This window comes from Brachypodium distachyon, chromosome 3, assembly GCF_000005505.3.
Source record: "Brachypodium distachyon strain Bd21 chromosome 3, Brachypodium_distachyon_v3.0, whole genome shotgun sequence".
Taxonomy (NCBI): Eukaryota; Viridiplantae; Streptophyta; class Magnoliopsida; order Poales; family Poaceae; genus Brachypodium; species Brachypodium distachyon.
Window position 1 is genome coordinate 18,406,927 of NC_016133.3, and position 14,035 is coordinate 18,420,961.

The window sequence follows — 14,035 nt, forward strand, 5'->3', positions numbered from 1 at the left end:
TCCCCAAACAGAAGCGTGGAGAAGCATCTCCCCCATCCCGATCCATCCCCGCCGCCGCCTGCGCCCTTCCCAGCGCCGCCCCTCTCCCCGCCGCCGCCTGCGCTCTTCCCCTGCGCCAACTCTCTACCCCCCGCCGCCCTTCCCCATCCCCGCCTGCTCCCTTCCCCACCGCCGCCGGCGTGCCCTCGCTTCGCCGCGCCGATCTCCTCCGGCCCCACAGCACCTAGCCGCGGAGCTCCTCCGCTCCCCGCGTCACTCCCCACTGCGCCCAAGGTGAGTTCGTCACTCCCAACTGCCGGCTACCATTGCTGTCACTGACCTTGTCATTTCCCACGCCGGCCATGCTCCTCATCTCCCGCGCCTCCCCTGTTTTCTTAATTTTTATTTTATGCAGTGCAGATGCAGTTTATTATGGAGAATGAGATGAAATTTGCATGAACATGATGTGTATGTGACACTGAGTTGGATGCTAATCATTATGCAACTGTGGGCAGTGAGGAAGTTTAGATGCTAAATTCTGTTATTTGATGAATAATGTGTACTAGATCCTAACTGTTTAGATGGCAGTAAGAAAATGCATGCTTTGGCTGTGTGGAAATTAGCGAAGAACAGGATGCTAATGTGTAGATGCTTGTACTGGAATTGCTAGCCCTTGATCCACTTAATCGATAGATGCTTGTACAGGAATTGCTTGGTCTTGGTCCACTTGATCAATGCCTGCTTATTTGTCTAGTTAAACTCCATGTCAAGTCTCCTTGTCTAAGTGTCACAGTCACAGTGTATGTATTTATGAATTAGAACGTAGGAACTGATCAATTGTTGGAATAATTTGAATGTATCTCTATGTATTAAAGATTTAGCACTTTATTAAATTTGAAGTTCATCTTATTGCTTGGGTATGTGGTAAAACAGTAAAAGAGAATGATAGTGTCAATTATACATGAAACAATTGAAATCCGAGGCCATTATAGACTTTTCCCAGTCAAATCACATAATATTCCGAAACTCCAGAAGCCGAAAAGAATTCAATATGTAGTTCCTAAGGACTTCATATGGCAGCAGCTTCCCTCAGAAATTCAGCTGAAGCTGGCTTCTGGAAAAGCTGCAGCCGAGAAGGTGGTCTTTATCATCTTTGCTAGTAGATTTTTTTTGCTGGCATTAAAAAAAATCCTGTGGTTAACTTCTTCATATGTGCATGTTCTGTTTCAAATATGTGTAGCTGGACCATGTTGAAGGCTTGAAGCAATCTTTACATTTGGTTCTTGCGTAATTGAAGAAAATGAAAGAAGGAAGAGAAGAAGGATTATATCAGTAGAACTCTTTTATGCAATAATTTTGGTCTGGACTATATCTCTATTTAGCTTTGAAGTTTGAATTTCTACCTTGACTGGAGCATTGAACTATACGCCTTTTTTGCATACACCGTGTGAATGATGATTCTTGTTCATGTGCTTTTTGATGCTATATATATATAGCATCAAATTGTTCATATATATATATATATATATATATATTTTGTGGTGCAAAAAGTTAGTATGAATTAATAGCAACTACATTATTTTGTTTTTCAAGTGATAAAAATATCTGGATGCTCATCTCCGTTGTGCAAATTGTTCATGTAGTGTTAAGAAAAGCAACAGTGACCTATCCCACTTGGTGAAATGCCTTGTTACTATGACGTAGATGACATCCTCATGGAGGAGGAGGTAACCATCCTCGTCTTATCTTCTGCTTTGTTTATGTTTGTACAAATGTTGTGAATATGTTTTACTGTAATTGCAGTCTATTTCGGTTGTTTTTCAAGTAACTGCAAACGGCGTTGGCCTGCTAGATCCTGGTGCTGAAAGGAACACTGTAAGTCGCTGTCCAGTGTATTATGTGCATTTATGTTTCAGTACTATGTTAAATCTGATCATGGGCTACTGCTGAAAATTCTGCCTATGTATTCTTGAGAAAATTAATTTTGGAATTTGTGCACTAGGCAAATGATGTTTACCCTAAGATGGACTGTACGTGGTTGTTCAATTTATCTGGTTAAACTGATTTGCAAGACTAGATGCTTCGTCATGTCATAGCCTTGCGCCATATTTTTCAATGAACACCAACAGGGAGTTAAAATACTTTTCTTGCTACTGCTGAAAATGGAAATGGTAATTTTCTCTGTTGTATAAAAAGATAACTTCATTCTTTATGTTCAGGTTGACAAGGGTGCTAAGGTAGACCTTCCATTTTGGCTTGCGCACGGGATGCTGTCTCTAGAACAAGCGGTGTCAATAAGCGTACCTCTGTGCTTCACCCAGAAGTAAGTGTCTTTGCTATCTGTTGTTCCATTATTGCATACACAAACATTCTTCTTAGGGCACTAAATTATGCTGGATGCAATAGTACGTAGTTATTATTATTCCCATTTCAAGAAATTTACATCAAAGTTTTTCTCATCAAGTTGAAGACTTCAAGTTAATAATCACTCTTCAGTTAATTACCCATCGGTTGTTTTCTGGCTCGTGCTATGTATTTTGTACTCTGATAGGATTTATCCTAGAAAAGATGGCTTACATATGGTCATATAATGCTGCAGAACTCGGAAGGAGATCCAAGCTGATGCAGCCTGTGTTGATTTGAGGATCCGGTGTCCTTACTTTTATGAGCTCGGATGCAAGATTGTTCCTTTGTAAGTTCTGAAACGCTTCAACTACATATACTATTTTGTTTCAGGGTTTTGTTCTATCTCAGTACCTGTCACTTTGGATTCTTAAATTCTTAATTTATCGTTTATATGTTTCTATGCAATCTTAGTTAGATATAAGATACCCACCCAATTGCTTTACAGAATTTTGACCATCCTTATACAGCTGTACAACTTACAGTAACCACAAGGAAGAACTGAATGGTCATGGGGGAGGGAGCTACAGAATGGCAACTTGTTAACTTCTTTTTTTAGGAGAACTACGGCGGGCATAAGCCAGCCTGCACCATTAAATGAATGAATCGGGATGCAACGAGGGCAGCAGCTACATTTGCCAAAAAAGTCAAAAGAAACACAAGAAAATACCTACTCTCTTGAAACATGCCAACATCGTTAGCCATGCACAACAAGGAGCACCATTGTCATTGACGTAGTAGAAGGGCAGTACGCAGCCAAGGCCGCACCACAATACCTATGTAGCCGGCATAAGCAGACCCTGCCCATCTCCTGGAAATCTGAATTCATGGACCTCTAGAATTTGCTATGAGAACTCCCCATCGACGTCCCCAATTTACCTGGCGTGCGATGAGTGGAAATGTTTCAAGCAACCGTCATATCTTTTCTGGGACAAAGCTAATGTTCAGCGAGGTGGCACATCTTGCAAAGGGAGGTTTGATGGCACCCTGAGTTTTTAGCGCTCATACTCTCTGGTAGTAGGCCATATGCAGAACATATCCGGGTCACCGGGGCTTGTGGTGCACCCGACTTGGTAACCACTGTCTAGAAATATTGAAAATTTCTGAAATTTTTGTATGCTATAAGCATGACTTTTACCTGACGTTGTATGGAACTTGAAATCGAAATTTCAAAAAATTCTGGAGAAACAAACATGAGGTACAAAAAAGAAATCCCGGAACTACTGCACATATGAAGTCTTGTGTGATGGTGGATATATGTTGTGTCTGTCACCTAAAAAAATTCAGAATTTTTGTATATTCTTACATACAAGCCCCAGTGCACCAGATACGCTCTCAGCCCACACGTGGTACCCTTGTTTTTCTGGCCTTACTCTGTCCAAAAACAAGGCTGCTTGTAAGTTGTAAATAATTACAGTTCCATTCTTTATGATTTGGTAGTGCTTCTGCCTGGTTTCTTTGAAGAAGAGAAATTTATATCTCAGGATTGCTATTTTCTTAGCTAAGTTGTACTTTTTTACTTTAAAGGTCAAACTGAATTATAGTGCATGGTTACGTTGACAGGGTGAGTGACAAGAGCATTGGCCAGTTCTTGCGCTATGCATTTACCAGTAGATACAGGGAGATACTAAGCAAATCACACAGTTCTTCCACAATGACAGTGCCCAAGTTTGTCCCACGCCTTACAAAAGAAGAAACCCAAGGTACACGCACCTCCCTACTGCACTCTGTTACTCACCATCCATTTGTCTTCCTGTACTGTTTGCACTAAAACCACGACAAGTATTTAGGAACGGAGGGAGTACCTTCTATTGCTTGGGTTAACCTGTCTTCTTTCATCATGAAGTGTTTGAGTCCGCAAGGGAATCGATGGCCGCTTTCAAGAAATGGCGTGTTGGTGGTGCAAGGCTGCAGAAGGCATCCATTCTTGGCAGGAAGAGGAAGACAAAGCTGCCTGATGGGCCTTCTACCCCTTGAACTATATTTACGTTGGCTGGAATGAGAGCTCTTGAGCAGTGACCTGATATATGTGCGCTCGTCGGTCTGGTACTTGAGGAAAACCAAGAAGATGTGAAAGCAATGTTTGTCTGAGATCAGACATATGTGTATCCTAATTCCTATCTCGTGGTGGTTGGACATGCACGTTGTCTGGCTGCAAATCTCATGCTCGAAGTCGAAGGTCTTCTTGCTTGCTTATAATCTGACCAATATTAAGTAGAACATTGCACTAGAGCTGCACAGGTCATTTTAGAAATTGGTTAGTTTTTACCATGAACCGAACATGCTCTAGTTTGTATGGGAAAGAACTGGAGAAACAATGCAGCAACAGTGTAATTCTTATGTTTTAACGGTAGCTCGACTTATGCTACGATCAGACATTCAGACTACAGGGCTACAGGCTATTGATCCTTAGTTTATATCTATACATGTCATATCTACATCAATTGCAATCCTCGAAGGTTTGCGAAAATAATATAATCCCTTTTTCTCTCAATTTGGCTGTATCTTAATGTGCTGGCATAACGGACTTGCATCATTCATCGTTGGTAATGTCCTGTCCCACCCTGAACAAGTGAACATGGAAAATCAGTTGAGTGAAGGTGAATAGTTTGGAAACTCGTGTATTCATGATTGTGTGTGGCTTCTTTTTCCTGATCATTATAGTTTTCCTTATAAAAAACTAGTAGAAAAAGAAGAGATGAAGCAAAAGCTCTGATCACAAGTACACGCAAGGTACAACCATGTGGAAAATCAACAAACAGGCAGTTGATAAGCTTCAATCAACAAATACGCCACCCCTCTGATCACCGTGCGGCGCGTGGGATAGTCTAAGCTTCATCAACATATTTGCACAAGAGATTCCAAGAGAAGAAGAAAATGCAAAATCACTCTTGGAGACACTTGTACCAAGCCAAAGCGCCGGCCGAAACAATATCCCGGCCACTATGGCGCCGTAGAAGAATGGGAGTTCCGGCCACTATATCTAGCAGAGCACTATCGTAGAAATCACTGTTTTTGAACCCGATGAATCGCCCACCACACATGTTGAGATCAAAGCTTTGTGCCACGTTGGGATTGTCAACCACCGACTCCTCTTCAAAACATCAAAATCTTCATACACCGCAACGACCTTAGTATTCAGCTGATTAGGGAAGCAAATGTGCTTTTCTGAATCGACTCCAAAATTTTCCATTTTGTAACTATGCATCTGCAATCATCAAGCCTTTTTAGGTGTGAAGGAAACTTCAATTTTCGCAGTATTTAGCATGCCAAGTCGTCTAATACAATGTATGGGGTGTGTTTGGATCGAGGCCTCAATCGCCGTACGCAAGCCAAATAAATGGTTGTAGTTTTGGTAACCTTGAGTTGGCCAACTTGGTCCAAGAAATTGATCTGAGTTTGCTAAAGAAAATTGGCTTACCAAAATAGTTGCCAACCATCCCAACTACTAGCACATTTTGGTCAATGATCGAGAATTTGGCATGACACATGTTGGCACCAAACCAAACACATCGTATATTTGCCACCCCCACAAAACTAAGATTCAGTTGCAATTGTCGAGTACTAAAGTTGCCGCTTATGCAGGACAAGTAGCCACTGCCGTTCCACTAAAGGTACCCTCAGAACATTGGTGATCGCAGCCACATTTTTTCGAGTGTTCGCTAGAAGGCGAAGCTTGTTCGTTATAAATTCCGGTTGTATATATTACTGCTTATTTCAGCGATTTATCAAATCTAGCGAACAATGAGGACTGTGAGAAAATTCATCCGTTGACCCCCTGGGGCTTCAAATTATTATTACGCGGTGGATATGCAGACTGTGACGCGTGATAAAAGTGGAGACCGGCCGGCGGACCAAGACGATCGACGAAGACGGGCCTCGATCGGCAAACAGATCGGAGCGGCGTCTTCTTCTTCTTCCCCGCCGCGTCTTCCTCTCGCTGTCACGACAGCCATAGGGAGTAGAAAAACTGGGCACGACACGACACCGTGGAACGAGATGAGTTGGGGACTGTACTGTGTGGTGCACACAGTCCCTCCCTACGCGAGGTTGTAGTACTGCTTAACTTGGCTATTTGGGAAGAAAATTAGCTAGGCGCGCGCAGGACGATAAAGCGAGAAAGGGGCTGGCTGGCTGGCCTCTGTCGATCGAGGTGGCAATGCATGCACGCCATCATCGATCGAGTATATCCTACGAGTACTAGTAATACTATAGTGGAGTCTGAATTGGTGTACCTTGTCAGGCTTTGTTAGCATTGCCTTGTCCCCTCCTCCTCGGGCGAAATTATCAGGTGACCCACTGCTTTAGCCGTGATCCAGTGGCCTGTACTACTCCTACCTTGCAGGTCAGCTTTGTTGGTTAATCGACAAACGGTAGTTAGTACTACTCCCTAGTATAGTTGACATTTGACACCCTGTGTGTTATGCTAGTGCTTGGAAAAAGGTAGTATAGTGTTTCATTGTTAGCCTAAGTTACTGAGGCTCCAGTTAGCCGAGTTTTCACAACAGATACTTATGGTTGACATTTGACACCCTGTGTGTCTATTTCTGACTTGTCTAACAAACACTTATTTTTCTGTCGACTCAATTGTCTAAAACATAGCAAAACCGAAACAAATAAAGTAAAAGTGACAAAAAAAATCATCAAAAAGAGTGACAAAAAATCAAAAGTGATTTTCATACGATGATTTTCTATCTGTTTTCCGTCCAACAACGTGCCCTGTGTCTGGCTTTGATGCAGTATATTGATCAGAGGGCGATGAACTAATGTGATGGGTGTTGTATGAAAATCCATCATACGTGTAGCAATCTTGACAAAAAATCCTTGTCAACTGAAATCGTTGCTTCTGTCTCTTCATTCCCTCGCCGCCTGGTAGTGGATCTTTTGATGCGGAGAATTTTCCCTTTACTATTTTGGTCTCTCAATTCGTAGCAAACTGTAAAAATGGACATTAAACTTGAAATCGTGTAGAATTTTTCATGTCGGATGCCAAGATGGCGTTATTCCCTTCTAAAAAAATTTGGCTATTGAACTCAAAATCGTATACCTTTGGTCCCTCAACTATGCATCGTGGCATCCTGCAGTTAAAACTTTAAGGGAAAACTACTCCACGTGCAGTCAAAACTGTTCAAATCTACGAGAATGACTAAAAATATCCGGTTTTGCCAATTAAGAGACCAAATGTATACGATTTGGAGTTGAGTTAACATTTTCGAATTTACTGCCAATTGAGGGAGCAAACATATACGTACCTTTTTCTAGAATGACGCAAAAAAAGACCACATATGGTTAAGCAAAGCATCATTAATTAGTAAAATGTGTTATCTGTTCACATATGGTTTGTTGTTTTTCTTTGCGGGCAAAATCCTTGTGAACTGAAAGCAGTCATTTTATTTGTATTTCAATGGATCTCGTTAGAATCCAATACAACTTAGTTATTCTTGTTTGTTCGTGTTTTGTACTTTCGTTTAGTTGGAAGTGTATATTCACACATTGTGGATGCTGAAAGTGATACGGGTGCGGGTGGCCCGATCTTTCGATGAGATTGATAACTCTCGATTTGGGTAGGAGGTGACGTTGACGATCCGACTACGGCCTAGAAGGCAGCGCCTTAGCAATCGATACACCAACTCCAGAGGGTTATTGATCACGCGGGGGCACGATCAACCTGACCACGAAGGTCTTTGTTCCTGCAAGCAATCGAAGAACAAGTAAGAACAAGATAAATAGCGGATGCAATCTAAAATTGCGAATATACTATATCAAACCAACGTCTCAACGAGACGATAAGTTGGGGTTCCGAAAGCGGTAAAACAGGTGGTCTAACCGACACACGCGATTACACGAAGTAGTAGCGATGGCTAACTTTTAACTAAACAAAACCCAAGGCTCCTTAGGGGGGCTCATAGGGTATATAAAGGAGGAGGGAGAGATATTTTCGTCCACCTTGAATAAGGAGTCCAAAATCCAACTCTATCTCTAACTTTCCTAACAAACTACCAACTCTTTAGGAAACAGAAAAACAGATCCGTCAGCTTGTTTTGTCCGCCACGGTCAGCATGAGTCGAATCTCTTGATGGGGACAGATCCGTTGGAAAGGTCTTGTAATTACCTTTCCACAAGTACTTGTTTGCTTGATTTGGACTCCGGATGCGCCCTGGGTGATTAAAACAAATTCGGGTCTCCTGACAGTTCGGATCTGAATCGGATTCAACTTTAATTCGTGATATCTTTCTTTAGCAAGCTCCGAATCATGTGCCGTTTGATTTGTTGGAAAGTAGACTTGATAGGCTTCACTTTGAATCTCCCTTTGCAGGCTATAACACTTCATCTTCACTTTGGACTTGTAAAGTTCAATAAGATGCCTACATAATAAGATTACACAAGATAGTAGCTCCGCCTCATTGCAAGTAACATATTGAAAATATTTTGTAATTGAATTCACCTGATTATAATTGTTATTAGATACACCAACAATTAGGATTCTAATGGTCGTATCCATGATGATCATGTCCATATCAGAAAGTCTGGTGTGCTATCTAAATATCTAACTTGAACGGACTTTTTTCTTTTTTTCTTCATCGGCAACCTTGAATTGCTTTTGAACTCAAACGCAACTCAAGTTTGCTCACGCTCGGCTCCTCGATTTACAGCAATTTTTCCGTTACAAAACTATGCACATCAGTTGTTCCGGTTATTAACCTGCTGCTACTCGTGAGAGAAATCATCATATTATACGCAAAACAAAGACCAGAGTCCAAAGATGTGTGGGCACGACACGAGCCTGCAGCTGGACCTAAACGATGTAGAGATACAGTCACTGTGGGGCGATGGCCGAGGGCCCAGGTCAGAGACGAGAGAGTATCCGGGGACCTCCGTTTCGGGGATCGGAGTGGGGAAACGGGGGGGCTCCATCTGGTCCGTCACGCGCGTGCAGAGGAACCAAGAAAAAATGGTTCACGGGAAGTCCTTGTCGGGCCCTCCTGCTCTTTTGTTCTCCTGTCTGAAAATTCCCACCCGTGCCCCGCCGTCCAACGTTTTACATGCCCCGCCAGTCCGTCCATCCTCCCTTCGTGCTGGTCCAACCAAAAGCCGCGCTCCGACTTGGTCCCCGTCTATGCGTGGAATCTCAAAGTGAGAAAAACAAAAGGCAAATTCTCGGTACCCAACTTGTAAAAAGACCAAGTTTTACAGCCGGCTATCTGTGTTCCAAGCTGGGTAGCACTAGACCAGTGACAAGTCCATGCCGTCGCTAATTCGCTGTGGTAATGGTCGACGATTTGATTAGATTTGCTTGCGGAAAAAATGAACGGAATAAGGATCGGTGATACATTGCACGGCCGCGAAAATTGTTTTGTTGTTTGAAACACACGAGACTGAGACAACAATCGGACAGACTGCACTTACAACGTTTCTTTTTTAATGGAGGGATTTTTTTACGAAATGTAGCGGCGCCGATTCATATTACAAGTAATATGGGTCCGAGCTATTAAACAATTTATGTAGATGCAAACCGGAGAAAAAATAATTCCATGTTGCTCGTCTAAACTCGTAGTAGTTATTTGTTACTCCCTCTGATTCTAAATTCTTGACTCAAATTTGTCCAAATATGAATATATATATATATTCTTAAAAACGTCTAGATACATGTAATATTTCGACAACAATTTAGGATCGGAGGGAGTACCATTTATTTTACTAAGTTTAATCTTCTTCCAGCAATCAGTTATATGCAGAGAATTAAATTTCAAGCCTTTGGTGGGATGATCGTCGTTAGCCGTCGCTTGTGGTGAATGATACCGTGATAGGATTAGTACCCTATGGTTGGGGTTGAAAAAGCTTAGCAATTCGCAAACAATAAACGGTTTGGGGCTCAACGCGTTGAGCAATTGTTGCAGCTCCTTAAAACTGAAATATTCTTTTTCTGAGGGGTTGGATCGATATTTTGGAGTGTTATCGCCATTGTGAATGGCTTTGAGCTCTAACATCTAAACATAATGAGCCATGGTGTTTACCCTCTACAATGTCAAGCCACGTTAAACGCCACAAAATTATTGATATTGAGCAAAAATGTCAGATTCAATTAAAGTTTTACGCTAATAGCTTGTTTAGCACCCATCATTTGGGACTGGAATCATGAAATTCATTTCATAAACCAATTTGTTTGGATCGGAGGAATTGATAGATGGTATATTTTCTGAGGAAAATTACAGCATTGCAAATATATTAATAAAAGTTATATCTGTACAAGGCAAAAAAAAAGGTGAAGTGAACTATCTAAATGCAGAGATCTATTCTTGGAATTTAGAGTATTCCTGTCTTTTGTCCCGTGGAAAACCTAATGAAGTTCCTGCTTGAAAGTTTTCATGCATCTAAAGAAGCTCGACGGGATCTTATTGAAACTCAGTCTGAAATTTCATGAAATCACACTATAAATAATACCAGTTTCTCTTTGAAAGCCATAATTTTTTTAGAATTGTCTCTCATTCTACAAATCCACGTGACAGACAAACAAGATTTTTAAATCCGGGATTCAAATTCAATCAAATGAAACCTTATTCAAAAACATCATACGAAATGAAATGAGGGATACTGAACTACGTAGGATTGTTTTGTTTGAAATTTGAGAAATCGTTGATTAATTATACGCGTGAGGCTCACTTAGCAGAATGAAAAGAAAAATTCCAGCATCCATTCTCCGACAACTAATTATTCAACAGCTAAAAAAATTTATTATTGAAGAAAGCACGGGCTGACGTTACGTCAGGGGATCCTCCTCCGGCTGGCTGCCGGCTTCCGCCCTGCTTCCTAGTGCGGCTACTATTCCGCCCAGCCGTCTAGACTAGACCACGACAGCGCCCGCTGCCGCCGCTACTCCTCCCTCGCCTGCAGTGCAGGGCACAGGAGCAATAGCCATGCCTTCTTCCCGCATTCTCCAGGCACTGCCACCACCAACTGCACCTCCTCCTCCCCCTTCTTCTTCCAAGAGCCACCGCCACGTCCTCCTCGCCGCCGCAACCGCCGCCGCCGCCACGTCGGGGATGCTCCTGCTCTTGCTCATCCTCCTCCACGCGCTCCGCCGCCGCCGCCGCCGAAACCCCACGCTCCCCTTCTCCCCTCCTCCTCAGGCGACGCCCGCGCGCCCGCTGCGCCGCTACTCCCGCCGTGCGCTCCGCCGAGCCACGGGCGGGTTCCACGCGTCCCGCCTCCTGGGCCGCGGCGCCGCCTCGCCCGTCTACCTCGCCACCTTCCCCGACGCCTCGCTCGCCGCCGTCAAGACCTGCTCCTCCCCTCACGAGCTCCACCTCCTCGCTTCCCTCCCCGCCGACTCCCCGCGCAGTATCGTCTCCCTCCTCGGCTACTCCTCCTCCAGCCCCCGCGCCGGCGCCGATGGCCAGCCTTCGCTGCTCCTCGTCTTCGAGTACCTCCCGCAGGGCTCCCTCCAGGGCGCGCTCTTCGGCGACGGCGGCGCCCAGGGCGGGGGATTCCTCCTCGACTGGCCGCGGCGGCTCACCGTCGTGCGTGACGTGGCGCGCGCGCTGGCGTTCCTCCACGCCGAGTGCCAGCCGCCGGTGGTCCATGGCGACCTCAAGCCCAGCAACGTGCTCCTTGACGCCGACTTCCGCGCCAAGCTCGCCGACTTCGGGCTCGCGCGGTTCAAGACTCTGGATCAGGAGGACGCCATTGGTGGAGCCGCCTTGACCTCTGGCCCTGCCGCGGACGACTTCATGAGCCAGGAGCTCGGCGAGGCCGGCGATTTGTCCGCTACCGCTGCTTCCGCGGCCATGAAAGCCGACGCGAAAGAGGAGTATTCGTCGTGTCCGGCGGCTAGAGGAGCGTGGGGGAAGGAGTGGTGGTGGAAGCAGGACGGCAGCGGCGAGCTCGACTCGCGGGACTACGTGGCCGAGTGGATCGGCAGCCAAATCTGCCCTGAGAGGAACCCCGATTGGGCCGACGACATTCACGACGACCACAAGAACTCGCCCTCCGCCACGGACGAGAACGCCGCGTCAGCAGCCTCGCCGGATGAGGACAAGAAGAACGCCATCGACAGCGGCGCGAGTAAAGGCGGCGAGAAGAAGGAGGCGAACCAGATGCGGGAGTGGTGGAAGGAGGAGTTCTTCGAGGAGATGAGCAAGAAGGGCGGCGGCGGCAGCTTCGACAAGCGCCGCGGCAGCGCCAAGCCATGGCTGCGGTCCATCAGCATGAACACCGGCAGCAAGAGCAACCACCGCAATGCCGACGGGCCGCAGCATGACGTCGAGCCGGACGTGAGCAGCTTCCGGAGGAACCGCAAGAGCAGAAGGAGCCGGCGGCGCGGCCAGTCCGCGGGCGGCAGCGACATGAACAGCGGCGACCTGTTCAGCCGGGATCTGAGCACGACCACGAGCATGCGCGGCACCGTGTGCTACGTCGCGCCGGAGTGCGGCGGCGGCGACGGCGGCGACCTGCAGCTCGAGAAGGCCGACGTGTACAGCTTCGGCGTGCTCGTGCTGGTCATCCTCTCCGGCCGCCGGCCGCTCCACATCCTCGCGTCGCCGATGAAGCTCGAGAAGGCCAACCTGGTGAGCTGGTGCCGGCAGCTCGCGCGCGCAGGCAACGTGCTCGAGCTAATGGACGAGAGGCTGGACGGCGCCTACGACAAGGACCAGGCCACGCTCTGCGTGCAGCTCGCGCTGCTCTGCCTGCAGCGCCTGCCGGAGCACCGCCCGGACGCCACGGACATTGTCAAGATCCTCGCCGGCGAGATGGAGCTGCCGCCCGTGCCGGTCGAGTTCTCGCCGTCCCCGCGCGTCCGCCCGTTCCCGCGCTCGTCCCGCCGGGCGCAGACGGATGCTGCCACTGATCACTGACGCCTAGCATTTGATCCTCGCAAGCTTGCAGTCTGGACATCAATGTCGCCTAATTATTAACAAGGAATTCTTTCGATTCTAACAATTTGATCTTGCTTCTTGCAAGTTGCAGCAAGAAATTGTAAAGATTTTGCTGGCGTTTTCTCTCTTCGTTTCTAAGACATGTAACAAAAATGTACCACTGGTGATTTGTTGTTTCTGTGCATACGATGCCTTTCACCTGATTTAGCTAAGGAATTTGTTGCCTATATTTTTTTTTTCCAATGTACCGGTATCTTGTTTGCATACCCAAATATGATAATATTCTAGGATTTAATGGAAGCATGGTCTCTATCAAAGAGGAGGGGAGAAAGAGAAATGAAACAAGTGGAGCAATCAGGTCGATTAGATATTTCAATCGTGTGGCGCCAATATGAAGCATAAACATCAAGATACATCATGCAGATGACCAGATGCCATAGAAGAGGGAGCACATTGCGTCTCTATTTTCTCTTCAGCAGAAAATGATTTCTAGCACAGTGGTCAACTCTCCACAATAGGCAACAAAAGAAGTTTTGGATTGGTTGTCTGGTTGGTGTTTCCTCCCATCTTTGAGTTGGTAAAGTTTCTGCTTACTTTTCTTCAAGGAGATGGTAAATACCATCTGGAAAAACTCATCACAACTAGTTGTTGATGAAGTCAAAAGAATCTTCTCCTCAGTACCAACTCTGAACCCTTCTTCCATGCAAATCAAAAGCAAAAAAAGGGCTTATGTAGAATTTCAGGGTTAACCAAAGATACTACATTTTCTGTATATAAGA

The 14,035-nt window shown here is 45.5% G+C and overlaps 2 protein-coding genes across 3 annotated transcripts; both read left to right on the plus strand.

Annotated features, from left to right (window-relative positions):
• On the plus strand, positions 1-4,876 carry LOC100838810 (probable DNA replication complex GINS protein PSF3). 2 transcript variants are annotated; one of them, XM_010236238.3, is made up of 8 exons: positions 1-273; positions 1,220-1,338; positions 1,623-1,706; positions 1,783-1,854; positions 2,199-2,302; positions 2,579-2,671; positions 3,946-4,085; positions 4,229-4,876. In XM_010236238.3, the coding sequence occupies exons 3-8, from the start codon at positions 1,662-1,664 to the stop codon at positions 4,357-4,359; spliced, it is 585 nt and encodes a 194-aa protein (XP_010234540.1). In that variant the 5' UTR covers positions 1-273; positions 1,220-1,338; positions 1,623-1,661; the 3' UTR covers positions 4,360-4,876. The 2 variants fall into 2 exon arrangements, with proteins under 2 accessions (XP_010234540.1, XP_003573642.1); XM_003573594.4 differs by lacking the exon at positions 1,220-1,338.
• A 6,285-nt stretch (positions 4,877-11,161) lies between these two features.
• On the plus strand, positions 11,162-13,485 carry LOC100837271 (putative receptor-like protein kinase At1g80870). Its single transcript, XM_003571554.4, has one exon. It carries the CDS (start codon positions 11,298-11,300, stop codon positions 13,233-13,235), a length of 1,938 nt encoding a protein of 645 aa, XP_003571602.1. The 5' UTR covers positions 11,162-11,297; the 3' UTR covers positions 13,236-13,485.
• Positions 13,486-14,035: the final 550 nt, after the last annotated feature.

Excerpts from the sequence above, each read along its gene's own strand:
- LOC100838810 (XM_010236238.3), top strand. The coding sequence starts at position 1,662 with ATGCCTTGTTACTATGACGTAGATGACATCCTCATGGAGGAGGAG. Across the intron at positions 1,855-2,198 it reads CTGGTGCTGAAAGGAACACT|GTTGACAAGGGTGCTAAGGT; the intron begins GTAAGTCGCTGT and ends CTTTATGTTCAG. Across the intron at positions 2,672-3,945 it reads GGATGCAAGATTGTTCCTTT|GGTGAGTGACAAGAGCATTG; the intron begins GTAAGTTCTGAA and ends TTACGTTGACAG.
- LOC100837271 (XM_003571554.4), top strand. The coding sequence starts at position 11,298 with ATGCCTTCTTCCCGCATTCTCCAGGCACTGCCACCACCAACTGCACCT.